We start from the raw sequence: 27,772 nt of genomic DNA, 5'->3' as shown, positions 1-27,772 counted from the left end.
ACCCCCGGGGGGCCTGAGGGGCGGGGTCAAAAGGGGTCAATTTGGCTATTTCCATATAAACGACTTCTTCTCTGAAACCAAGCTTGGGATAGCACCCATAATGCAATGGTATCATCCTTATAGGGTGGGGATTCAAAATTGTACAAATGATGGGGCTGACCTCATGGGGGCCTGAGGGGCGGGGTCAAAAGGGGCCAATTTGGCTATTTCCATCTAAATTAACGACTTCTTCTCTGAAACTAAGCATGGTATAGCACCCATAATGCAATGGTAGCATCCTTATAGGGTTGGGCAATTGTGCAAATGATAGGGCTGACCCCCCCCCCCCCCCCCCCCGAAGGCTTGAGGGGCGGGGTCAAAAGAGGTCAATTTGGCTTTTTCCATATAAATGACTTCTTCTCTGCAACTAAGCATGGTGTAGCACCCATAATGCAATGGTATCATCCTTATAGGGTGGGGATTTCAAATTGTGCAAATGATAGGGCTGACCCAGGGGGCCTGAGGGGCGGGGTCAAAAGTGGTCAATATCCATATAAATGACTTTTTCTCTGCAACTTAACATGGGATTACGCTCATAATGCAATGGTTACATCCTTATAGAGTGGGGATTCAAAATTTTGCAAATGATGGGGCTGACCCCCCGGGGGCCTGAAGGGTGGGGTCAAAAGGGGTTAATTTAGCTATTTCCATATAAACGACTTCTTCTCTGCAACTAAGAATGGAAGAGCACTTATAATGCAATTGTAGTATCCTTATAGGGTTGGGATTTGAAATTGTACAAATGATAGGGCTGACCCCGGGGCCTTAGACGGCAATAGATGCGAGGTCAAAAAAGTCAATTAGGCTACTACTTTCATATAAATTACTTTGTCTCTGAACCTATGTATTGGATAGCATATTTGTATGGTATCAATAGCATCATTGTATGGTTGTGATTCAAAATTAAACTTTGGGAGTCAATTTTGCTTATTTTTCTAATTGTCAGAGTCTTGTGATAATTACTAACAAAAAACCAGGTGAGCGATACAGGCCCTCTGGGCCTCTTGTTTTAACAGATATGTTAAACTTTGTTGTTTTTGTTCATGTCTCAAGAAAGAATTAAAATACCCACAAATATTTCTATACGGACGAAAAATGAAAATTCCAGGCCAGAAAGAATTAAAATACCCAAGCATATTTTATGTTATGCAGTAGTTGTTTAATTTTACAATAAGAACATTTTTGTTATTTACTTTTTCAAATTGATAATTATTAACAAGGAGAATGTTGCTTGACTAACCACTAATATTTCTATATATCCACAAAAAATGCCAGCTTCATGCCTTGAATAAAGTTCCTACGAATATATTACATGTACATTAATTTGTAGTTGTTCATAACAAGAATATTTTGTGATTTTTTTTTCCAAATTAAATTGCTCAATATAGATAAGTTCCCCTGTCCCTATAATAGCCCCTCTCCCCGTATTTGACCCAGTAAGTTCCCCTGTCCCTATAATCGCCCCTCTCCCTGTATTTGACCCAGTAAGTACTCCTGTCCCTAAAATCGCCCCTCTCCCTGTATTTGACCCAGTAAGTGCCCCTGTCCCTATCATCGCCCACCTACCCGTATTTGACCTTGTAAATGTCCCTGTCCCTATTATCGCCCCTCTCCCTGTACTTGACCCAGTAAGTGCCCCTGTCCCTATAATCACCCCTCTCCCCGTATTTGACCCAGTAAGTGCCCCTGTCCCTATAATCGCCCCTCTCCCCCATATTTGACCCAGTAAGTGCCCCTGTCCCTATAATCGCCCCTCTCCCCGTATTTGACCCAGTAAGTGCCCCAGGAGTGTCCCTATAATTTCCAAGGTTTGAAGCCTCAGTTTCCCTTACCGTACCTCAAAGTTAATGATGCAGGAAATATAACAACCAACAGTTTAGTTATGATTTTGTAAAAGAGTAGTCAATATTTAGTCCTAGCTATTAGGCGCCCCCTTTATTTCCTTTGATAGGCATGCCCTGGGCACTTATTGGGTCGAATATATTCCCCAATATTGTTTTTTCCCCTGTTTCAAATTATCAGTTGTTAACTTTCTTTTTTTTTTTTTTTAATGTTTTTTATTTATTTATTTTTTTGATTGGTTACTTTGTTTCTGGTTGCTAGGATACGACTCAGCCATACAGTCCGGGAATCCCTGGGAGTCCCGAGGGAGGTGTGGCCTTCACGACCTTCAGTAACCCTATGTACTTTAAAGAGGACAAGGGAGAGAAATCCAGTCCGCCTCCATCACCAGTCACCACGAAATCAGGAGGCGACGGCAGTCATGATAACCCAACATTTGATGACGTAAATTTCAACGGTGACAGCACGTGACCATGACAACCGTTGCCATGGAAACTATATATTACCAAAGAGACTCATGTGTGCCACATTTTATATAAACATCTTCTAATTTAGGTTTTTATAATAAAATTAAATGAAAAATAGACTTTGTATATTTTCTGTGTTATAAAAAAACCTTTTTCATTTCTGTAATACGTTACCATAACTTTAGTATGCATATCTTCCACAATTTCCCATTCATTTGTATATAAATATGAACAAAATTAAACCCCATAAACCTCCCGTAGGAGGCCCCTCTTACCTGCCTGTCGAGCGTACGCACGACCGGAAATACATCCTTCTTTTCCATGGCGCTGAACTGACTGGACGTGTCCACGTATTCTCAGCGTCATTTCCACTCCTTACAGGGCGGTATTCTCTATTTTTCAGAGTTTTTATACTGCTAGTTTCTGCAGTTATTACCGTTTGTTATTTCCGTTTGTTTGTGTAGCGTTCGGCCGTGTTTTTTGGCCCGTTTTCACCTCCCGTGTTCCGACACGTGGCGGCGTGTTTACGTTCTACGTTCTAGTTTGTAACCTTTTTGTTGTTACACTGTGTTTGTTTACCGCTTTGTTTGTGTTAAACGTCTGCCGTTTTTTTACACTTTGTTTGCGGTTTTCTTTTACAGCAAGTGAATAAGGTAGTCAGGGGGCGGTCCCTTCATCCCAGCATCAGTCTGGTTCTTTGATTGGACAGCCTGGCGCAGAGTTGGCACGCTCTGACGCCGAATTGTCTGGGACCTCTCGTAAGCCTTTTCAGAGCTTGCCGTTAGGTAGAGTTGTGTCCCAGTCTGCAGTTACCAACTCTGTTGGTGGCTCCGGTGTTCCGGCAGCTTCTGGTCCTTGGGAGGGTCCTTGTCCGGCTCCTTGTATGGCTCTGCCATCAAGTTTGGGTGCTCCTCCTGCTAATTCCTTTGGATTGCAGTTGGCTCCCTTGGTCAGCGTTGCTGGCAGTCGGTCAGGACCTCAGTCGTCCTTCCCTCCCAGACATTCCTTGCCAGGCTCCAGTCAGTCTGTGACTGGCCCTGGTTTATCGGTGTCTGGGAACCCGACTTTTTATTCGGGCTCTGGGTCGGTCGATCAGTCGGTTGATTTTCATCCGACGGCTTTCCCTAGTCCTGGGGTTAATCCTGCGTGCGCGCAGGGTTCTCTGGGACAACCAAACCAGCCTGTGAATGGTTTGGGGACTCAGAATCCCGGCAGTTACGGTCCCAATCCGTACATGTCCGGGTCTGCTTCCGGAGGGAGTGGCGGATTACCTTCGTTCTATGGACAAGGTTTCCAGCCCCAGACTCAGGCAGGTCAATTTGGCCAATCCTGGGGTCACTCCCAGCCCACGGGACCTCCTAATTGCCCCCAAGGGTTTGGTTTTGGGCCATATGGTTTCCCTCCATGGCACCCTTGGGGTTTGGTCCCTCCCACTCAGCAGCATTTCGGTGGGTTGTTGGCTCCCCCTCCCCAACAACCTTCCCGTTCTGGGGCCTCTCTGGCCGGCACTAGGAAGCGTCACCGGACTCCTAGTGCTACCGCTTCGGCGGTCAAGGCTGCTTCGCGGTCCAAGGGGTTGGCTGGCTCTAGTTACCGAGCTTTTTCGTCTCGACCTAGAGTCAAGGTGGTCAAGCGTTCTGCTATTAAACGCCCCCACCCGGAGTCTAATCCTTCTAGTCTGGAATTAGCTCCTTTAGCTACCCCCTCTGTAGAATCTCACCATTCTGGCTTGGATTCCACAGAACCTATGGACTGTGGGGATTCGGGCACGGCAGAGCATGACGTTCTTTATCTGTCACCTGGGTGCTCTGAGGTCGATGAACCTCCTTCAGAGGATCCATCTTCGGATGCCTCTCTCTCTGAGGACGAGTCTCAGTGTTCGGATGAGGCTGAGGATGATGTGGTTGTGGAAGCTTCCCACCTCATCTCGGGCATGCGTGCTTTACGCGCAGATGTTGCCCTTGTCCTCGGCGAGAAGGATTGCCCACCTCCTTCTACGTCATCGGTCCCGGAGGCTACCACCTTGCTTAGCTCTGTGGTACCTCCTAAGCCTGCTCCACGCAGCGATAGGACCCTGCCTGAGGGCACTATTGTGTCCTCTGCTTTGGCCACCGCCCAGGCTCGTGTGGCAGAGAAGAATTCTTCTGCCACTCGTGCTCCTGGGTTTCCTGGGCTGCAACTCGGGGTGTCTGATTTATCAGAGGTTAAACCCTCTGATTATGCCATCCATGACGGGAAGTTAGCCCCGCATCCAGCCAAGCTGGAGTCGAGGGATTTGGCTTCCTGGCCCGGGAAATTGGTGGACCAGGTGGTGTTCCAGGCCAAGGAACATCACAAGATTGAGAGGATGTTGCGCCTCTCTCTCCATATTCTGTCATACGTGGATTTTTTCACTGTATCCTTGTACAGATTGTCCGACCTGCCTGAGGGTCAACTTTCTGACAAGGAAAGACAGGATATGCAGGACAGACTTATGTCTGCCCTGAATTCAGCGTTGCGATCTGTAGCAGTGTTGCAATGCTCATTGCTAGCAGACGTAATGCTTGCTCGCCGCTGCTCTGTCCTTCGAGACATGCAGGTGAGCGAACCCTTCCTCTCCCGACTCTTGACAGCCCCTTTCACTGGTCCAACTCTGTTCAGTGGTGTTTTACCAGTTGTTCAGAAGGACCTGAAAGAGGACTCTGTGGCGTCTGGTATTCTTTTTAAGAAGTCCAGCTCTTCTGGTCCTAGTTCTTCACAGGGTTCTGGGCCTGCTGCGAAGAAGGCTAGACCTAATCCCAAGCAGCGGTCTGCAGGGAAAAGGCCTAAACCCGTCTTCAAGGCCAAGGGGAAGAAGGGGAAGGGTGGCAAGAGACCTCCTTCAAAGGGTAAGTCGAGTTCCTGACTCGCTTCTTCCCTCCATACCATGCCCGCTTGTTCCTCTAGACCTGGATGTTCCAGGGTGTTTAAACCCGTCTTCCAGTGTTTGGGAGGGTCTAGATGTGCCATTTCCGGATCTTCCGGTAGGCGGCCGTCTTGCTTCCTTTCTCCCTCAGTGGAAGGAGATCACTCAGGACAGCTGGGCTCTATCAGTGGTATCGGAGGGATTAGGCATTCCTCTGACTCAGGTTCCTCCCTTGTCTGCCAAGCCAATTTTCTTTCCTCCGCCGGGGGATCAAGAAAAGGCTCTTGCTTTGAAGGAGGAAGTCAGGACCATGCTCCGCAAAGGTGCGGTCGAGGAGGTTCCTCTGGTGGGATGTACGCCCGGCTTCTATTCCAGAATGTTTCTGGTTCGGAAGAAGTTCGGAGCTTGGCGTCCCATCATCGATTTGAGTGCTTTCAACAAGCACGTGGAATCTCCTCACTTCAAGATGGAGACCCCACGGGGCATAATTGCTTCCGTTGGGGAGGGTATGTGGGCAACTTCGGTCGATCTGAAGGATGCCTATTTTCATATCCCCATCAAGAAGTCGGCAAGGAAATACCTCCGTTTTACTTGCGACGGCAGAGTATTCCAGTTCCGGGCCATGCCATTCGGCCTCACCACAGCTCCTCTGGTTTTCACCAAGTTGCTGCAGGTGGTGGTGAGCTTCCTTCACTCTCGGAGTATAGATGTTCACATCTACTTCGACGATTCCCTCATGTTACACATGGTCAGGAAATCGTTAGTGCAGGATACTCGCTTGGTCCTCAAGCTCTTGCTCAAGGTAGGGTTCATTCCCTCCAGAGAGAAGTCAGAGGTCACTCCTTCTCAGGACTTTGTCTTCCTGGGGAACCGTTTCAATACGGTTCTCGGGATTGTGTTGCCACCAGACGACAAATTTCAGAAGGCACGAGACATGGTTCTAGCCTTCATGAAAATGTCTCGGGTCCAGGTACGTTGGTTCCTCAGACTTCTGGGGTATCTCAACTCCCTGGCAGATGTGGTCCCATTGGGACGCCTTCACATCAGGCCTCTGCAAATGTTCCTTCTTTCCAACTGGGTCCCTGCCTCCAGGGATTGGGAAGCAATGCTTCCCTTAACTCAGTCGGTGAAGGACTTTGCCTCCTGGTGGACCAATCAGGACAATGTCCTTCGAGGAGTTCCTCTTCGCAGGCCGAGTCCCACCATGACCCTGTATACGGATGCTTCCATGACAGGGTGGGGCGCTTACCTGGACGGTCACATACAGTCCGGGGAGTGGGAAGGGGATCAGCTCTCGGAGCACATAAATGTGCTAGAGACGAGAGCAGTCCTGCTGGCTCTGCAGTCCCTACGGGATGTGCTGCAGTCACAGGTGATCTGCCTGGCGACAGACAACTCTACAGTTGTCGCTTACCTGGAGAAGCAAGGGGGTACCAAGTCCCATGTACTGTGCGCCCTGGCCATCAAGGTTCTCTTGCTTTGCCAGGAGATGCATTTGACAATACAGGTCAAGCATCTTCCAGGCTGCTTGAACATCCTGGCCGATACACTCTCCAGGCGTCGTCAACCGGTGTTGACGGAATGGCAGCTAAAACCGTCTGTGTTTCAAGTGGTTTGTCAGGCTTGGGACAGACCACATCTGGATATGTTTGCCACAGCCCTGAATGCTCAGTTGCCAACCTATGTCTCTCCGGTTCCCGACCCACAGGCTTGGGCAGTAGATGCCCTCTCTCTAAATTGGGACGGCATGAATGCATTTGCATTCCCCCCGTTCAATCTGGTGGGCAGGGTGCTCCAGAAGGTTCGAGAGCATCATTGCTCTCTGCTTCTCATAGCACCCTTGTGGCCGAGGCAGCCATGGTTTCCAGAGTTGCTGTCTCTTCTTGTGGATCAACCTCTGCAGTTGCCTCCAAGTCGAGACCTTCTTCGGCAGCCTCGGTCCAACGTGGTGCATCCACATCCTCAGATTCTCCACCTTCACGCTTGGAGGCTATCATTGGAGGCCTCACTCAGGCAGGCTTTTCTGAGGACGTGTCCCAGAGCATCACGAGATCAATTAGGTCTTCCTCTTCTGCCATCTACCAATCTAGATGGAGGATTTTCTGCGATTGGTGTGGTGAAGGGAAGATTGATCCAATCAAGGCATCTGTTCAGGTGATTGCTGACTTTCTTCTGTCCCTGTTCAGAGATCGTAAGCTTTCACCTGGAACTATTGCTGGCTATCGCTCAGCATTAGCTAGTGTTTTTGCCTTTCATGGCAGACCGGAAGTTGGTAATTCTCCTTCCTTGTCTGCTTTGATTAGGGGTTTCGGTCTTTCTAGACCTCGAATCAGGCAGTTAGCCCCCCATTGGAATTTGGCCTTTGTGCTGAATTCCTTGACCAAGGCTCCGTATGAGCCACTTTCCAGTGCCTCTATGAAGTTTCTTACTTTGAAGACGGTTTTCCTTGTTACTTTGGCTTCAGGTCGAAGACGTAGTGAAGTACATGCCTTGTCATGTCTTCAATCTTGTCTGCGTTGGTCAAGGGGATTTTCTGCAGTTACTCTGGTAACTGATCCTGCTTTTCTCACTAAGAATCAGGCTCCTGGTTTCTCCCCTGAGCCTATTAGAATCCCTTCAATACCATCTGTTGCAGGTTGCTCTGGCGAGGACAGGTTGCTTTGTCCTTGTCGTTCTTTACGAGTTTACCTCGACAAAACAAGGGGGGGGGGGGAGGTTCTCGTTCTCGGTTGTTCCTTCCCATCAAACCTGGAAAGCGAGATATATCTGCACAGACTGTCTCTCGTTGGATCTGTGAGGTCATTCGTTTTGCATACGATCACACAGAAGAAGGGATTCTTGACAGGTTTAAGGTGAGAGCACATGAGGTCAGAGCTCTGGCAACTTCTTGGGCTCTGCTCTCTGGCTCTTCCTTTCAGGAGGTCATGTCTGCAGCTTTCTGGCGTGGGCAGACTACCTTCACGGATTTTTATCCGAGATCCTCGGCATCTGTGTCTGATGACCTTTTTTCCTTGGGTCCTTTGGTGGTGGCACAGTCTCTGACTGTTCCTCCTCCTAGTATTTAGTATGCATCGCATGTGTCGGTACACGGGTGGCTTTTTGGTTCCGATATTTTTATATATCCCTGCGGGGTTTCATTCTTTTGGCCCATCTTACTGCCCTGTATTGAACTGCTTGCTTGCTGGGATGTTAGATAAAGACCACCCAAGAGACAAACTTGTCTATAAAAACTACCAAAGAGACAAACATGTCTATAAAGACCACCCAGTGTTAAACCTGTCTATAAAGACCACCCAGTGTTAAACCTGTCTATAAAGACTACCCAAGGGTCAAACCTGTCTATAAAAACTACCCAAGAGACAAACCTGTCAATAAAAATCACTGAGAGTTAAACCTGTCTATAAAGACCTATCAAGGTACAAACCTGTCTATAAAGACCTAGCAAGGTACAAACCTGTCTATAAAGATCACCCAGAGTTAAACCTGTCTATAAAGACCACTCAAGGGTTAAACCTGTCTACAAAGATAGCCAGAGAGTCAAACCTGTCTATAAATACTTCCCAAGGGTCAAATCGGTCTATAAAGACCACTCAAGGGTCAAACCTGTCTATAAAGATAGTCAAAGAGTCAAACCTGTCTATAAATACTTCCCAAGGGTCAAATCGGTCTATAAAGACTACCCAAGAGACAAAACTTGTCTATAAAGATAGTCCAAGAGTCAAATCTGTCTATAAATACTTCCCAAGGGTCAAATCGGTCTATAAAGACCACCCAATGGTCAAACCTGTCTATAAAGACCACTCAAGGTCTATTACCCAAGGAAACCTGTCTATAAAGACCACCCAAGGGTCAAACCTGTCTATAAAGACCCAAGTCAAACGTCAACCTGTCTATAAAGACTAACACCAAGGTCATAAAACCTAAGTCAAACTGTCTATAAAGACCACAAGGCAAATGTCTAAAAACCAGTCTGTCTATAAAGACCACCAGGGTCAAAACCACTGTCTATAAAGACCACCCAAGGGTCAAACCTGTCTATAAAGACTATAAAGACCCCAAGGGTCAAACCTGTCTATAAAGACCACCTAAGGGTCAAACCTGTCTATAAAGACTACCCAAGGAAACAAACTTGTCTATAGAAATAGTCAAGAGTCAAACCTGTCTATAAAGACACTCAAGGGTTAAACCTGTCTATACAGACTACTCAAGGGTCAAACCTGTCTATAAAGACTACCCAAGAGACAAACTTGTCTATAAAGATAGTCCAAGAGACAAACTTGTCTATAAAGATAGTCCAAGAGTCAAACCGGTCTATAAAGACCACATAAGGGTAAAACCTGTTTATTATGACCACAAAAGAGTCAAACCTTCTGTCTATAAAGACTACCCAAGGGCCAAACCAAAGAAGAGAGGAAAAATTGCTTTAATTGCCATATAGCCTTTGTACAAAGGTTGAATGGTGTTGAAACTTGTTAATTGGGACCATAGAAAACATTATGAAGTAGGTGGTCTTTATACAGAGGTGGCCTCTTTGTCAGGTTTTACCAGAAAACATTATGAAGTAGGTGGTCTTTATACAGAGGTGGCTCTTTGTCAGGTTTTACTGTATACTGAGGTGGTCATATCCTTGGTCCCACCATAGAGACAGGACTGGGCTGTAGCAGACGACAATTTTGAACAGAGAAAAAGGTATATTATATCAAACTTGTATACCTTTGACAACTTTACATGTTTTTTAATAAACCTATACCTCTTTGGAAATGAAATCACTATAGCATATATATATATATATACTACATATATGTACTGTCAACAAATATCTATACTTTCAAGGATTACATCAAAGTATAACCCGGGGGCAATCTGTCGGTGCGGGCTATCTATAATTTATTTTACAAAATCACAGAAAATGTTTGATTTTGTTTCCCGCGGGCTATACCATGGTGTGAGTAATGCGCAGGGAATTACGGTAAATAAACACATTTTTATAAAACAATGAACATAATTAACAAAGTTAAAAGTAATCACACATTTAAAGTTTTGTATTAGCTTGGACAAGTATTAACATTTGTATTTACAAAATATCAAGGACGTTAATCATCGGCATCCTTGCATTGACATTCACCACAGGGACTTGGCATGGATTTTCAACCAATGATCAGTATACATGTACATATATGTATTATAATATCTAAGACATAGGTCTACATAGTATATGGACTGTTGGTTGGAAATTTGCGCCAAGTCCCTGTGATATACTGTATACAAAATGTACCAATTTATTCTCAAAGTTTGTTTTGAGACACAAAATTTGATTGGTTCTGCCTCAACGTTAGGTCGTACCAATCAGATAAGAGGGATGCGAGTGATGAATTATTCATGATACCACAATAAATGTGGTCTATGGTCCCAAGGGTAAGAGGTACAGGCCTCAAAACAAACTTACACTGTATCAATATTGGTATTAGGTACTGGTCCATCTGTCCCTGGGTCCATCAGGTACTGGTCCATCTGTTCCTGGGTCCATCAGGTACTGGTCCATCTGTTCCTGGGTCCATCAGGTACTGGTCCATCTGTTCCTGGGTCCATCAGGTACTGGTCCATCTGTTCCTGGGTTCATCAGGTACTGGTCAGGTACTGGTCCATCTGTTCCTGGGTTCGTCAGGTACTGGTCCAACTGTTACTGGGTTCATCAGGTACTGGGTCCATCTGTTCCTGGGTCCATCAGGTACTGGTCCATCTGTTCCTGGGTCCATCAGGTACTGGTCCATCTGTTCCTGGGTTCATCAGGTACTGGTCCATCTGTTCCTGGGTTCATCAGGTACTGGTCCATCTGTTCCTGGGTCCATCAGGTACTGGTCCATCTGTTCCTGGGTTCATCAGGTACTGGTCCATCTGTTCCTGGGTTCATCAGGTACTGGTCCATCTGTTCCTGGGTCTGTCAGGTACTGGTCCATCAGGTCCTGGGTTTGTCAGGTACTGGTCCATCTGTTCCTGGGTTCATCAGGTACTGGTCCATCTGTTCCTGGGTCCATCAGGTACTGGTCCATCTGTTCCTGGGTTCATCAGGTACTGGTCCATCTGTTCCTGGGTTCATCAGGTACTGGTCCATCTGTTCCTGGGTTCATCAGGTACTGGTCCATCTGTTCATTAGTTCCTGGGTTCATCAGGTACTGGTCCATCTGTTCCTGGGTTCATCAGGTACTGGTCCATCTGTTCCTGGGTTCATCAGGTACTGGTCCATCTGTCCCTGGGTCCATCAGGTACTGGTCCATCTGTTCCTGGGTTCATCAGGTCCTGGGTCCATCAGGTCCTGGTCCATCTGTTCCTGGGTCCATCAGGTACTGGTCCATCTGTTCCTGGGTTCATCAGGTACTGGTCCATCTGTTCCTGGGTTCATCAGGTACTGGTCCATCTGTTCCTGGGTTCATCAGGTACTGGTCCATCTGTTCCTAGGTCTGGTCATCTGTTCAGGTACTGGTACTGGTCATCTGTTTCTGGATTCATCAGGTACTGGTCCATCTGTTCCTGGGTTCATCAGGTCCTGGGTTCATCAGGTACTGGTCCATCTGTTCCTGGGTTCATCAGGTACTGGTCCATCTGTTCCTGGGTTCATCAGGTACTGGTCCATCTGTTCCTGGGTTCATCAGGTACTGGTCCATCTGTTCCTGGGTTCATCAGGTACTGGTCCATCTGTTCCTGGGTTCATCAGGTACTGGTCCATCTGTTCCTGGGTTCATCAGGTACTGGTCCATCTGTTCCTGGGTTCATCAGGTACTGGTCCATCTGTTCCTGGGTTCATCAGGTACTGGTCCATCTGTTCCTGGGTTCATCAGGTACTGGTCCATCTGTTCCTGGGTTCATCAGGTACTGGTCCATCTGTTCCTGGGTTCATCAGGTACTGGTCCATCTGTTCCTGGGTTCATCAGGTACTGGTCCATCTGTTCCTGGGTTCATCAGGTACTGGTCCATCTGTTCCTGGGTTCATCAGGTACTGGTCCATCTGTTCCTGGGTTCATCAGGTACTGGTCCATCTGTTCCTGGGTTCATCAGGTACTGGTCCATCTGTTCCTGGGTTCATCAGGTACTGGTCCATCTGTTCCTGGTCCATCTGTTCCTGGGTTCATCAGGTACTGGTCCATCTGTTCCTGGGTTCATCAGGTACTGGTCCATCTGTTCCTGGGTCCATCAGGTACTGGTCCATCTGTTCCTGGGTTCATCAGGTACTGGTCCATCTGTTCCTGGGTTCGTCAGGTACTGGTCCATCTGTTCCTGGGTTCATCAGGTACTGGTCCATCTGTTCCTGGGTTCATCAGGTACTGGTCCATCTGTTCCTGGGTCCATCAGGTACTGGTCCATCTGTTCCTGGGTACATCAGGTACTGGTCCATCTGTTCCTGGGTTCATCAGGTACTGGTCCATCTGTTCCTGGGTTCATCAGGTACTGGTCCATCTGTTCCTGGGTTCATCAGGTACTGGTCCATCTGTTCCTGGGTTCATCAGGTACTGGTCCATCTGTTCCTGGGTACATCAGGTACTAGTCCATCTGTTCCTGGGTTCGTCAGGTACTGGTCCATCTGTTCCTGTAGTTATTAGTATAACTTCATATCCGTTAGAGAAATACGACATCATTTTTACACATAAACTTTACTCAGGAGCAGATAATTTTGTAATTCATAAAAACAGAATATGGAGCTTAAATGTACCGTGTTTGACCCAATAAGGGTCCAGGGTGCTTTGATAATTAAAAATAAATGAGGGTCGCTTAATAGGACCAAATTTTGAATACCAATTCATTGCTCAAATACACAAAAAACAACATAAATCAATTTGCTAGAGAAATTAAATTAATTAGAGGTATATGTGATATACATTAGTTTGTATGTCCTTGAATGACCTTGATTATTTAAACCTAATTAATTACATAACTCCTTCTATTTGTTTTCACATTCACTTATCAGCTACTTAATATATTTAGTCTTTAGTCTTTTATTGATTCATACATTTGTTCTGTTTCAGCTGGCTTTCATAATTGTACCTTTTGGGCCACAAAGGGGAGTTAACTCCTTTCATGAAAATATCCGACACAGTTGCCTCTTCATAAATGACCTGAGTATTAATTGGTGAGTATAAGTCGGTTTTCTCTATATTTTATTTGAGTTGTCTCCCTTACACTGTAGGTCTCTGGTGAAGGGCTCATTTATCAGTCAGATGATTTAGATTTAGAGATAAAGTAATGCTATCACAGCCAGATCATATAACTGACTTAATTACATAAACATTTGAGTATCGGATAAGTTTCCCCTCTCTTTTCCTAGTAATGGGGTCCGTCTGCTCCTGATCTGTTAAGTCCTGGGTCTGTCTGCTCCTGATCTGTTAAGTCCTGGGTCTGCTTGATCATGGTCCATCTGATCCCGGTCTATCTGTTCCTTTGTCCGTCTGCTCCTGGGTCTATCAGGTCCTGGGTCCATCTGATCCTGGTCCATCTGGTCCTTGGTCCGTCTGATCCTGGCCCATGTGGTCATGGGTTGTCTGGTCCTGTGTCCATCTGTTCCTTTGTCCGTCTGGTACTGGGTCTATCTGGTCTTTGGTCCATCTTATCCTGGCCCATGTGGTCATGAGTTGTCTGGTCCTGGTCCATCTGATCCTGGTCCATATGGTCAGGGGTCTGTCTGTTCCTTGGTCCGTCTGGTCCTGGCTTGTCTGATTCTGGTCCATCTGGTCCTTGGTCCGTCTGATCCTGGCCCATGTGGTCATGAGTTGTCTGGTCCTTTGTCCATCTGTTCCTGGTTCTGAGTCAGTGTGGTCCTGGTCCATCTGATACAGGTACATCTGCTTATGGGTCCGTCTGTTCCTTCCTCCGTCTGGTCCTTTGTCCATCTAATGCTTGTCCATCTGGTCCTGGGTTTGTCTGGTCCTGGGTCTTCTGGTCATGGGTCGTCTGATCCTGGATACATCTGGTCATGGGTCGTCTGGTCCTGGGTTATCTGGTTCTGGTCCATCTGCATGGTCCTGGTTCCGCCTGGTCCTGGTCCATCTGGTCCTGGTTCCGCCTGGTCCTGGTCCATCTGGTCCTGGTTCCGCCTGGTCCTGGTCCATCCAGTCCTGTCTTTAGGAATACCATATTCGACCCAATAAGCGCTCATGTCCCTATAAGCGCCCCTCACCCTTTTTGAGGCCTCGATTTCAATTGTCCAATCTTAAATAAAGACCAAAACTACACAAAACTGTATAGATTTGCAATAATTTTGTCTTATCAGCATCTTTTCATTTTTTTTCTTCAAATTTTTAACCGCCCTGGGCGCTTATTGGGTCGAATACGGTACTTTGCTTCATAATTTGTAAGTAATCAAAAGATAACCAAAGATCAGTCAGAATTTATATTCTGATTATAATTTTTATTATGTATTACACAATTTCTCAAAGATAGTAGCTATAGACATTTATAAACAATGTATCCAGTCTCTGTATCATGAACTGTTACTGTTGGCAATTATTTACATTTATAATTGAAAATTCATTCCGATATTTTAGAAGTAAACACTAAAAAATTGGAAAATAAAAATGGCGATTATGTCTGAAGGTTTGTTTACATTATAGTGATCCAATGGATTAAATCATTGTCTAAATAAATAAATAATGTAAAGATACACTGTAAGTATTAAACTGTCTTGTGTGCATTATTCCTGTAAAGCTCTGGCATCTATATAGACCATAGATTTCATAAAAAGATAGTGTAATGCTTAAATATCCGAGAGATCCAAATGTAAACTAAAAAATCTGGCGGAGGAGATGCTCAATTTGGTTACATAGAAAATAGGATAAATTATGGTAAATAATGGGAAAAGGTAGTGAACTGGTACTCCCTGTGTTTATATCTTGGAAACAATAATCACAAGTTACTAAAGCCTTAAAGCTCAATGTTTTGATTCACTGGTATTACAGAATGAATAACACATATTCCAGAGTAATAAAATCATTAATACCTTTGTATGAACAATGTATTCAAGTTATACAGTGTTTTTCCTGCCTATATATTTGGGGCCGAAATTCGGCCCCAATTTCGGCCCCCATTCCCAATTGTATTGCTTGTTATTTTTTCCCCAAATCTATGTCTAAATTTCCCAAATCAGTGAGTTGAAGCGTGTTTTGTGTGACAACCAAAAAAATCTGGAAATTCCAAGTCTGAACATTGTATTTTAGTATACATTCTTATACTTGATTCTTAGAGAAGGATAATTGTTTATTTCTACCTTTTCCAAAATTTCCATAAACTGTTAAGATTTTTCCCAATTTCCTACTTTTATCACACAAAAATTCCCAATTTTCACCAGGTGGAAATTTCCCAAAATACCCAGGAAAAACACTGTTATAAATGGGGCGAAACGTTTGACATGTTATTTTTTCTTCAGTAATCTATTAAAGAAAACCAGATTTCATGAATTAAGCTGTGAAAATCATTTGAATGGACAAAAAAACATGTATGGTGCTTTGTAAATATTAGTTACACCACTGAATGTACCACTGTAGAATAGTTATGTGTCACAGATGGAAATATACAGCTCACACCACAGCTGTACTGTAGTAGTTTTATCACAGCTATCACACCCTGCTGTACTGTAGTAGTAGTAGTTTATCACAGCTATCACACCCTGCTGTAGTAGTTTATCACAGCTATCACTGCTGTACTGTAGTAGTTTTTATCACAGCTATCACACCCTGCTGTACTTAGTTTTATCACAGCTATCACACCCTGCTGTACTGTAGTAGTTTTATCACAGCTATCACACCCTGCTGTACTGTAGTAGTTTTATCACAGCTATCACACCCTGCTGTACTGTAGTAGTTTTATCACAGCTATCACACCCTGCTGTACTGTAGTAGTTTTATCACAGCTATCACACCCTGCTGTACTGTAGTAGTTTTATCACAGCTGCTGTACTGTAGTAGTTTTATCACAGCTATCACACCCTGCTGTACTGTAGTAGTTTTATCACAGCTATCACACCCTGCTGTACTGTAGTAGTTTTATCACAGCTATCACACCCTGCTGTACTGTAGTAGTTTTATCACAGCTATCACACCCTGCTGTACTGTAGTAGTTTTATCACAGCTATCACACCCTGCTGTACTGTAGTAGTTTTATCACAGCTATCACACCCTGCTGTACTGTAGTAGTTTTATCACAGCTATCACACCCTGCTGTACTGTAGTAGTTTTATCACAGCTATCACACCCTGCTGTACTGTAGTAGTTTTATCACAGCTATCACACCCTGCTGTACTGTAGTAGTTTTATCACAGCTATCACACCCTGCTGTACTGTAGTAGTTTTATCACAGCTATCACACCCTGCTGTACTGTAGTAGTTTTATCACAGCTATCACACCCTGCTGTACTGTAGTAGTTTTATCACAGCTATCACACCCTGCTGTACTGTAGTAGTTTTATCACAGCTATCACACCCTGCTGTACTGTAGTAGTTTTATCACAGCTATCACACCCTGCTGTACTGTAGTAGTTTTATCACAGCTATCACACCCTGCTGTACTGTAGTAGTTTTATCACAGCTATCACACCCTGCTGTACTGTAGTAGTTTTATCACAGCTATCACACCCTGCTGTACTGTAGTAGTTTTATCACAGCTATCACACCCTGCTGTACTGTAGTAGTTTTATCACAGCTATCACACCCTGCTGTACTGTAGTAGTTTTATCACAGCTATCACACCCTGCTGTACTGTAGTAGTTTTATCACAGCTATCACACCCTGCTGTACTGTAGTAGTTTTATCACAGCTATCACACCCTGCTGTACTGTAGTAGTTTTATCACAGCTATCACACCCTGCTGTACTGTAGTAGTTTTATCACAGCTATCACACCCTGCTGTACTGTAGTAGAGTTTATCACAGCTATCACACCCTGCTGTACTGTAGTAGTTTTATCACAGCTATCACACCCTGCTGTACTGTAGTAGTTTTATCACAGCTATCACACCCTGCTGTACTGTAGTAGTTTTATCACATCTTGTAGTACTGTAACATCTTCACACGATCCCCAATGTATATCCACAGTAAATCATCTCTACCCACACCTACACTATATACCCGTCTCTGTCTGTGTGTAGGATCCTGAGTCCTTTACCATCTTTACTCACTAGGACACATTTTTTTTGTTCATTCCCTATGATGAGGCTCCCCTGACTATCATACACTATACCACAGGGGTTAAATGGTTCACCTCCTGTTTGTGGTGATTGTTTACATGTACTGGGGATGTCACCTCTGTATACAAACAGTTTCTGGAAGTCAGTATCCATGACAACAACATGTCTGTTTCCATCACCACCATCACGTTTATCACTGTGATCAATCACTGCGACATTGTTAGTGACAGGACACTCTGTGATCCTGTATGGTGTACACACTAATGGTTTCCCAGTCCCTGCTGCCATTGTAGTGAGTACCATCTGACCTTGTGTGGTATATTTGGAGACGTTTCCTGACATGCCCACAATGACATGGTTCTTTGCTGTAATACATATGCTGTAAGGACGTGTTTTAGTTGTGAATTGTTGAGTTAACTGTCCTGATACCAGCTCCAGGATGTTGTTTTGTGTATCACAGGCCCACAATCTGTGTGTTGTTGGTGATAGACTGATGTCACTGATGTAAGCCTTGTGTGTGACCTTCTGTATCACTGTGCCCTTCCTGTCCAGGAGAGTTAATGTGTTACTGTAGTTACTGGTCCAGGCCTGGTCATCAGTGGTAGGACATATAGAACTAATGTAACATGGAGACTCCCACTCCTCCACCACCTTGGTCTCTGTCAGTAGTGTTTTCCTGGCCACTGCTTTCTTACCTTTATCCTCTGACTGTTGTTGTGATGAGGGTTGTTGCTGACCGTCTGATAATGATACTGACCATTTCTGGTCAGTGGATGTATGACTTTGGCCTGAGGTGGTGACTTTTCCTAAGGCTTGTACCAGGTGACCTTTAGGAGTATTGTTTGGGTTGAAGCTGACTGTATCTAAAGTAGGTTTGACAGGGATATGTATTCGGGAATCTATTTCGCATTTTGTGTCATATATTTCTATGTGAGAGCCCTGCTGAAGTGTTGTCTTACATTTCTGTATTTGGTGTTTAAGTTGTTTGTTCAATGATTCTAGTTCTTGTTTGTATTTTTGTATGAGTTTGATGTTGTCGTCTTTTAAGTTTTGATAAAGTGAGAGTGTCTCTTCTCTAAGCTTGTCAAGGTCTTGTTTTAATTTTTCTGTTTGTATCTTCAATTCATGTGACTAATTTATCAAATATGCTGTCGTTGTCTTTGAGGAGTGTATCAGTAGATGTGATGTATTTCCCAATCTGTACCAAATCATTTTGTTCGGTTTTTTCAATAAAGTTTCTGATGTCTTGTTTCTTCTGAGGAGTGACTTCACTAAGCTCACACACTGGATGAATTCTGTGAATGGTGGAAACGCATTTAGGGCAAATTGGTTCTTGACATTTTTCACAATACCAATCTAGTTGTCTCCCCTTGTGATGGTTACAGGTTGTCTGTCCTTCCGTACGAACTGGCATGTTTGCTGTTGCCATTTTGATGTTTGTTGAATTTCTGAAAATTGATTATATTGAATCAATACAATGTTGTCACTAAATTAATTGAATAAGGGTTTTATTTTGTTAAGTGTTCTATGTCCTGTTCAGTTTTTTTGCATAATTAATTGAATAGAAGCTTCATTTGATGTCTTGTTCAGTTCTTGGTATGATTTAAATTTTGACCAAAAACAAATTAGTTTTAAAGTACAAGAAAATAATTACCTGATAATCACTGCATTCACTGATGACACACACAGGGTACCTGGGATTAAATCAAGTTGGTCTTCCCCAGAATCTAAATGATATTCAATGTTGTTCAAATTTCTCTTCCTCTGAAATTCACAGCCAATCTGAAATTTACTACTGTCTCCTAATTATATGTGTCCACACAGAATAACACAATCCTTGTGTCCACGTCTACCCAGATAAAATGTCTGTCTAATGAGGCCAGATGATATCGGATGTTACTCCCTTATCTGGTCCTACAGTTGTACAGTCGTAAAACAAACATAGATTGTGTAGTAGGTCAATTTTGATCATGTTTGCAAGCCGTGATATTTATATTACTAAATGTGTCCGCCATTTATAAAATGTTCATTTAAACAACTTATTCTTGATAACCAAAATATCCAGGGTACTGATATTTGGCCTTCATCCATCTTGGATGTTGATACTTAAAGTTTGTTACCACTATTTCTCAGAAAGAACTTTCATATGTCAGTTTTTCCTTGGTTACTTGTTGTGCATATTATATTTTGTGAGGAAAAACATGGCCGATTGGCAGCCATTTTTGACAATTGAAGTTTGCTACCTTTGTTTCCCAGACAAATACTGAAGGGAACTTTCTCATTAATATTACATCTCTTTGACTGATAAAGATTTATCAATACATGATGGACATCAAGATCCCTCTGTGATCTCATGTAATTATTTATTATTTTGATGATCCTCAGGTACCGCCAGCCCCTGTCAGATCTACAATGGAGGCTGTGTCCACAGCTGTCACCCAGCTCCCGACGGTAAGGCGGAGTGTCAGTGTAGTGACATCGGTCTGACGTTAGGAGAGGACGGCAAGTCGTGTGTGCCACTCAACCACACCTGTGGCACCGAGAACTTTGTGTGTGTCTCAGCCGCTGTCTCAGTCATCACTGGTTGTGTGACTCAGACGAGGATTGTAAAGATGGGTCAGACGAAAACCCGAACATGTGTGGTACGTAATTGAAGTTATCATGACCGATTATTTTTCTGGGCCAGGGTTGTGTCAATACATGGTCATGCACTGTTTCAATGACTTGTGGAAGTATTTTGTAATTGTTTGGTGTTTGGTAAAAATCAAGATTGTAATTTTTTTTTTTATTTTAATACTTGAAAAAATGCAATAGAAGATTGTAATTCAAAACAAACAAGAACTTGTATTCTGTTTAAAAGTAGGGGAAGATGATAAATCACCTGTAGTGGTGAAGATTGTGAAATAACACTGTAATCTCTGGACCAAAGTACAGACTGATCATCGGGACCGGTGTCATACATAAAATGTATCTCCTGTATAAATAGTATACAGGTACTTTTTATACTCAAAAAATGCAGTGGGCCTGTACCATTACATGAAATACCCTCCCATGAAAATCTGTATAGACAGAATAGACTTTTGTCTTTTTGGTCTTTAACAAGGTTAGTTTGACCTCTCTAACAATAGCAGGTCATGTTAGACATGACCATTGGTCCATTTGATATTTTATCACATAATATGATCTTAAACCGGGGCCTTTTTTTTCTTTACCACACAAGTTTGACATCTAGACCAAAGTATTTGCACACTGCAATGTAGAATGTTAGATTCACCTATAGATCTCTCTCCACCAGTTGACCTACCTAATAGCTTGGTTTAGGTATCTGACCTGAGAGACCTCTTTATTAAACTCTGTGTTAAATAGACAAATAGACTGACCCCGGGAAACTCTTTTCATATTGATGTGAATTGCAAAAGTTTAGATTACTGGAAACTCATTTGACCCATACAATTCACAGATGTTCCCCATATCTCCTCTGTCCTTCACAAAGGGTTAGGGAGGGGGATTATTTTATTTATTCTGGTCATTATAGAATGTTTAACTGACCTCTTGAACTATCCTCAAGTGAGTTGAAATTTTATAGAGAGGTTAAAGCTTACCTAAGTGACCTTAAACTGTTGGTCTTATAGGACATGTTTAACTGACCTCTTGACCTTCTCTACACATTTGAATGGGTCTTTATAGACAGGTTAACTGACCCTCTTGACACTACTACACAGTTGGTCTTTATACAGATGTTTATGACCTCTGACCTAAAAAATGACACTTCTCTGCACATGTTGTAAACAGATGCTTTTATAGACAGGTTTAATTGGGGCCTCACACAGTTGACTGACCTCTTCTACACAGTTGGTCTTAGAGACAATTTTTGACCTGACCTCTTTATTACGACCTTGGCTCTACTTTATAGACAGTTTTAATTGGACTCTCTACCTCTCTACACAGTTGGTCTTTATAGACAGGTTAGGTCTTTATAGGTGACTGACCTCTTGACCTCTCTACACAGTTGGTCTTTATAGACAGGTTTAAACTGGACCTCTTGACCCCCTTGACTCTACACATTTGATCTTTATAGACAGGTTTAACTGACATCTTGACCTCTCTACACAGTTGGTCTTTATAGACAAGTTTAAATTGACCTCTTGACCTCTCCACACAGTTGGTCTTTATAGACAGGTTTAATTGACCTCTTGACCTCTCTACACAGTTGGTCTTTAAAGACAGTTTAATTGACCTCTTGACCTCCTCTACACAGTTGGTCTTTATAGGCAGGTTTAATTGACCTCTTGACCTCTCTACACAGTTGGTCTTTATAGACAGGTTTAATTGACCATCTTGACCTCTCTACACAGTTGATCTTTATAGACAGGTTAAATTGACCTCTTGACCTCTCTACAACAGTTGGTCTTTATAGACAGGTTTAATTGACCTCTTGACCTCTCTACACAGTTGGTCTTTATAGACAGGTTTAATTGACCTCTTGACCTCTCCTACACGTTGATCTTTATAGACAGGTTTAATATTTGACCTCTTGACATCGATGCAAAACAAATATACACAACTGGGCACTTTTATAGACAGGTCTAGAGTTTAAACTGAAAATCTTGTGGACTCTCAGGTGTCCCCTGTACCGAGATCAAAGTCTGGCCGGATGCTGAAAGGCTCTTGAAATTGACCGCTACCCTACCCAACTACCCAGACAAGTTTGCCTGACATTTTGACCTCTCTACAAAGGTTAGTTTTTTAGGACAGAGTGTCTGACCTCTTGATCTATAAACAATTTACTGTAAATAGAACGTGGACCCTTTTGACCCAAATAAACTAGTTCTACCCAATTTACCTAATAGACAACACAATTTTACCAGAAGTATCAAGTTCTACTGGGTATTGTGTCGGTTTTTAGGTGCTCTAAACTGATCCCTTGACCTCTTACACAGTTGGTCTATATAGACAGGTTTAACTGACCCCTTGACCTCTATCACACATTTGGTCTTTATACGACAGGTTTGACTTGACTGACATTTTGAACCCCTCTACAAATTAGTTTGTTTCATTAAGATGTCTGACTCTGAATTGAGAAAGTTTGGTCTATTCATACCATGGTTGGTCTTAGATTGACATGTATGTGTCTTAATTCAGGTGACCTGTTCCTGTATCTTTTTGTTAATAGACAGGTTTTAACTGACCTTCCATGACTGTTACCCACTTGAGGAAAATTACACTGTTAAAAACAGGAATATGGGACCACCCTTATTAACAAGGACATAATAAATCGTTTCGTTCCAAATACCTATATTTCAACACAAATTTTACACAGCAGTATCAAGTTTACTATGGGTATTGTGTGGTTTAGTAGGTGGTCTATATAGACAGGTGTTTAACTGACCTCTTGACCTCAACACAGTTGGTCTGTATAGACATGGTTGGACAGACCTCTGTTACAGTGTATCTAACAATGTGACACTGTGTTGACAGTTGGTCTTTATAGACAGGTTGGACTGACCTCTGTATATAGTTGGTCTTTATAGACAGGTTTGCCTGACCCCTTGACCTCTCTAAACAGGTACCCCTGGACCGACCAAGTGCTCCACAGATCAGTACCGATGTGCCAATTGTCAATGTATTGATGCTACAAAAGTGTGTAATGCCATAGTGGACTGTGAGAATGCGTCTGACGAGAGAGGCAGTCTTAGGATTGAAAAACAGTTGCATAAAACAGACATTTCTAGCAAGATGCTTGCATATGTCAATTAAAGATAAATGGTAAATGTGAACTATTGTGTAAACATTTTGATGTATTTGTGAACTGTTTGTGGTATTCTGAAATTCATTTGTTGTAGATAAACTGTCAGGAAATGTGAACTGTTCAGTAAACATTTTAATGTACCTGGTATTAATTTGTTGTAGATAAACTGTCAGGAAATGTGAACTGTTCAGTAAACAATGGCGGGTGTTCCCAGACCTGTACAGATCTCAGTGACAGTGGATACTACTGTTCCTGTCAGGAGGGGTACAAGATCGCTATGAAGGTGAGTACATGGTCAATGATACCAAATCCTGTGAAGGTGAGTTATACAGTCATCGATCCTAATTCCTGTGTAGGTGAGTCATAGGGTCATTGATATCAAATCCTGTGTAGGTGAGTACATGGTCAACGATACCAAATCCTGTGAAGGTGAGTTATACATTCAACAATACCAAATCCTGTGAATGTGAGTTATACAGTTAACGATACCAAATCCTGTGAAGGTGAGTTATACAGTCAATGATACCAAATCCTGTGAAGATGAGTTATACAGCCAATGATACCAAATCCTGTGAAGGTGAGTTATACAGTCAACAATACCAAATCCTGTGAAGGTGAGTTATACAGTCAACGATACCAAATCCTGTGAAGGTGAGTTATACAGTCAATGATACCAAATCCTGTGAAGATGAGTTATACAGCCAATGATACCAAATCCTGTGAAGGTGAGTTATACAGTCAACGATACTAAATCCTGTGAAGGTGAGTTATACAGTCAACAATACCAAATCCTGTGAAGGTGAGTTATACAGTCAATGATATCAAATCCTGTGAAGGTGAGTTATAGTCAACAATACCAAATCCTGTGAAGGTGAGTTATACAGTCAATGATACCAAATCCTGTGAAGGTGAGTTATACAGTCAACGATCACAAATCCTGTGAAGGTGAGGTATACAGTCAATGATACCAAATCCTGTGAAGGTGAGGTATACAGTCAACGATACCAAATCCTGTGAAGGTGAGTTATACAGTCAATGATTACAAATCCTGTGTAGGTGAGTTATACAGTCAGTGATCACAAATCCTGTGAAGGTGAGGTATACAGTCAACGATCACAAATCCTGTGAAGGTGAGGTATACAGTCAACGATCACAAATCCTGTGTAGGTGAGTTATACAGTCAGTGATCACAAATCCTGTGAAGGTGAGTTATACAGTCAATGATCACAAATCATGTGAAGGTGAGTTATACAGTCAACGATACTAAATCCTGTGAAGGTGAGTTATACAGTCAATGATACCAAATCCTGTTTTGATCAAACTACAGAACATTAGTTAGAAATATTGATGCAAAGTTTGTAAAGGTGAGTTTTGATAGAAAATTCTGAGATTTGTGTATCTGCATTATTTCACAGACGTTGACGAGTGTGCTCGGAGGGGAACATACTGTACACAGCAGTGTAAGAATGTGAAGGGATCATACAAATGTCTGTGTACCGACGGATTCCACGACGTCAAGGGTAAAGAAACGCACTGTAAACCCAAAGGTTACTACACACAAAAATGATCAAATCTAAATCCAAAAATTAACATATTTTGTGGGATAGTCCATCGAGTGCCCATCATCATTTTCCCTTAAACTTGCTTCTAGTCATAGAGTTTCTCATAGATAGTAACCACATTTGGCCTATTTAACTGAAGAAATACCCTTAAAAATAAGGAATGTTATAAACAAATCTGGGCCCTACCCTTATAAATAAGGAATGTTATAAACAAAACTGTGTAGGTCCCCTGATTAGGTTTTATATGTATTCAAAAGTTTTGCTGAAACGTTTTGATTGTTTAATTAATTTTGAATTCTCAGTCAAGATTTTATTGTAATGTGCACAAACTCTGATACTATTATCATTTCAGGTGGACAACTGTTGATCTCTTCACCAGTGGCCACGAGGTACGACAGGTCATCCCCGACAAAAAAGCGTACTCAGGAACGTTAAGTTGGGGGCGCCACATGGGGGCACTAGACGTTGATGTGGATCGTCGTTTACTTTTCTGATCTATCATTGATGAAGATTGAAAGAGCTGGAATTCCCGATGATATAAAGAATGGTGGCCCGCCACGTTCCCAGGATTTAAACGCAGATGTGACCCAGGTGGTGGGGATCGCCATTATTTGGGTAACAAAGTAGGTCAAGAGTCAAATTAAAATTAAGAAAAAACTTATTAATAGATGCAGAATGACAGACAAGAATTAGCTATTGATGAGTTTTTGAAATGTTTTCTGTTGATCAACATTTTATCATGGAATAAAAATCAGCAAAATATTAAATATTTTCAATGCGTTATAATGAATACAGTTGTCTAATAACAGTTTAATGCTTTCTATTTATTAAAGTGTGTTGGCTTTGCTCGATTCATAAATATCTGAAACTCAAAGAACTTATACTAAACTCCAAGTTTTAGTTCCATCAAGGTTTGTAAAGTGTGTGTTATGTAAAGGACAGATGGTGAACTCTTTCTAATCTTATATAATTGTTGACTGTCTGAAATTATAAGTGTTTTGATATGTTCCTTCCAGAAATATTTATTGGACAGATTCGAGTCGGCGGACGATCTCTGTTGCCCTAGACGACGGTCGATACCATAAGACCTTGATAAGGGATGACTTGGTTCATCCTCTGGCTATAATTGTCAACCCTAAACTGGGGTTAGTTAGGATTGATCCTTCAGGAGTTACCTCCCCTTCATACATTATTTGTACATTTCCTCCCTTAACCTTCATTGTCAACCCTAAACTGGGGTAAGTTAGGATTGATCCTTCAGGAGTTACCTCCCCTTCATACATTATTTGTACATTTCCTCCCTTAACCTTCATTGTCAACCCTAAACTGTGGTAAGTTAGGATTGATCCTTCAGGAGTTACCTCCCCTTCATACATTATTTGTACATTTCCTCCCTTAACCTTCATTGTCAACCCTAAACTGTGGTAAGTTAGGATTGATCCTTCAGGAGTTACCTCCCCTTCATACATTATTTGTACATTTCCTCCCTTAACCTTCATTGTCAACCCTAAACTGGGGTAAGTTAGGATTGATCCTTCAGGAGTTACCTCCCCTTCATACATTATTTGTACACCCACTAGCCTTCATTGTCACAATACCACAAAAAAAAAGTTATCTCCCCTATGTCTGAGACACACCATAGTCTATAAGAGTGGTAGTTTCTTAGCCCTCAGCGTGAGTAGGACGAGCGGTTGGCCCAATGTCAGTATAATGTGACCAGGTGGGGTGTGTTGCTTGGTGTCTTCAGTGGCACTGAAAAAACGGTGTTCAACACGAATATAAAGCAAATTCCCAATACAGGCACCACACTCGTTTTTCATACACACAACAAGGCTGTCCTTACATGACCCTGACTGTTAATATGAGGTAAATTTAATCAAACAAACAAACTAAAGATTCAAAATGTGTCTGAAAATCTTGAATTTGGTATTGACAGATTACTGTACAGGAGAGATGCAGGCAGCACCAGTCCTAAAATAGAACAGGCCTAGATGACCGGTGAGGAACGGTCAGTCTTGGTCTCCACATGGCTCGGCCAGCCAACTGAGGACTGACCCTTGATGACCACATATGGATGACCGCGACTACACTGGTGTGACTCCAAGGAAAACCTGATTAAGTCCATCAAACTGGACAGATCAGACAGGGTCATTGTCGGCGGGAAAAGTGAGGTCAAAGTTCATTCTGTTGTTGGTATACTCCTGTATAACTAGTGGGTCAAGGTCAGAGGTTAGGTCAATCACTTTGATCTACCTTTCTAAGTAAATGAACCAGGGTCATATAATTTTGAGTGTAATATTCAAATGTATATGTAACAAAAAATTGATTCACTGACTTAAGGACAAGGTCATTACTTTTCTTAAATATTTGTAAATTCAAGATTATTTCGATGTAAGACTATGCTAACCGACAAGAAATACCTACAACTTTCACATGTGAATCGCAATTTTCTTTTTCAAAATATAACCTGATTTTAGTTTTATCGACATACTAGCCGCTCACCTGATTTATAGGGAAATAAGAAGCAGCGTATAATCTGGAAAATAGGGTAAAATGGCAAGGCTTCAATACATTTGTTAATGGTAATTTTCAGTTGATCATCTAAAACATGTTAAGTTTATAATTTTAGAATTTGATGCTTGGTTTATTTTATTCCATGTCTTCTTCCATGTCAATCTTTATTCATGATCGTAAATATTTCATTTGAAAATGCCCTCTATAGTATAAGTATCTTTGATGTCATTCAGGCCTAGACAATCCCGTCAGTTTGGATGTATTTGGAGACTCGCTATATATATATATATAGCTGGGCTTCCCAACAGATGGGCGCCGTCTGATGAATATGGATAAATTTGGATATGATGTTAACGTCACCCTACAAACAAGACTCCTACTGCCCTCTAGTGTCAGAATCATGCACCCGAAACGTCACAATTTATCAGGTAAATTACTATAAGGCTAGATTTACAACTGTACAAAATCAATGTTAATATCATAAAATTTCATTTCAATATACAGGTATGTATAGATACTTACATTTTATCTATATGTGTTTTGAGTTACT

General features: G+C 42.6%; 1 protein-coding gene and 1 pseudogene across 12 annotated transcripts in view; one reads left to right on the top strand and one right to left on the bottom strand.

The window, feature by feature from the left end:
* LOC138311137 (low-density lipoprotein receptor-related protein 2-like) overlaps positions 1-27,772 on the top strand; it is a 173,379-nt gene that overhangs the window by 99,042 nt on the left and 46,565 nt on the right. For 2 of the 12 annotated variants that reach the window (XR_011206530.1, XR_011206529.1), the window contains exon 70: positions 23,308-23,429. Coding sequence is in view for 5 of the 12 variants with exons in the window: in XM_069252598.1 (XP_069108699.1) it covers positions 2,143-2,352 (210 nt within the window). In the remaining 7 variants the exon portion in view is untranslated. Of the gene's footprint in view, positions 1-2,142; positions 2,466-13,250; positions 13,355-19,782; positions 20,027-23,307; positions 23,466-24,561; positions 24,667-25,060; positions 25,332-25,724; positions 25,854-27,772 lie in introns of those variants that run through there. The other 10 variants (XM_069252598.1, XM_069252597.1, XR_011206528.1 and 7 more) reach the window with 9 other exon arrangements.
* Positions 17,138-27,772, bottom strand: part of LOC138311149 (tripartite motif-containing protein 2-like) — a 200,937-nt pseudogene continuing 190,302 nt past the window's right edge.

Source organism: Argopecten irradians, chromosome 16, assembly GCF_041381155.1.
Source record: "Argopecten irradians isolate NY chromosome 16, Ai_NY, whole genome shotgun sequence".
NCBI classification, from domain to species: Eukaryota; Metazoa; Mollusca; class Bivalvia; order Pectinida; family Pectinidae; genus Argopecten; species Argopecten irradians.
This window is presented reverse-complemented; position numbering and strand designations above follow the sequence as displayed.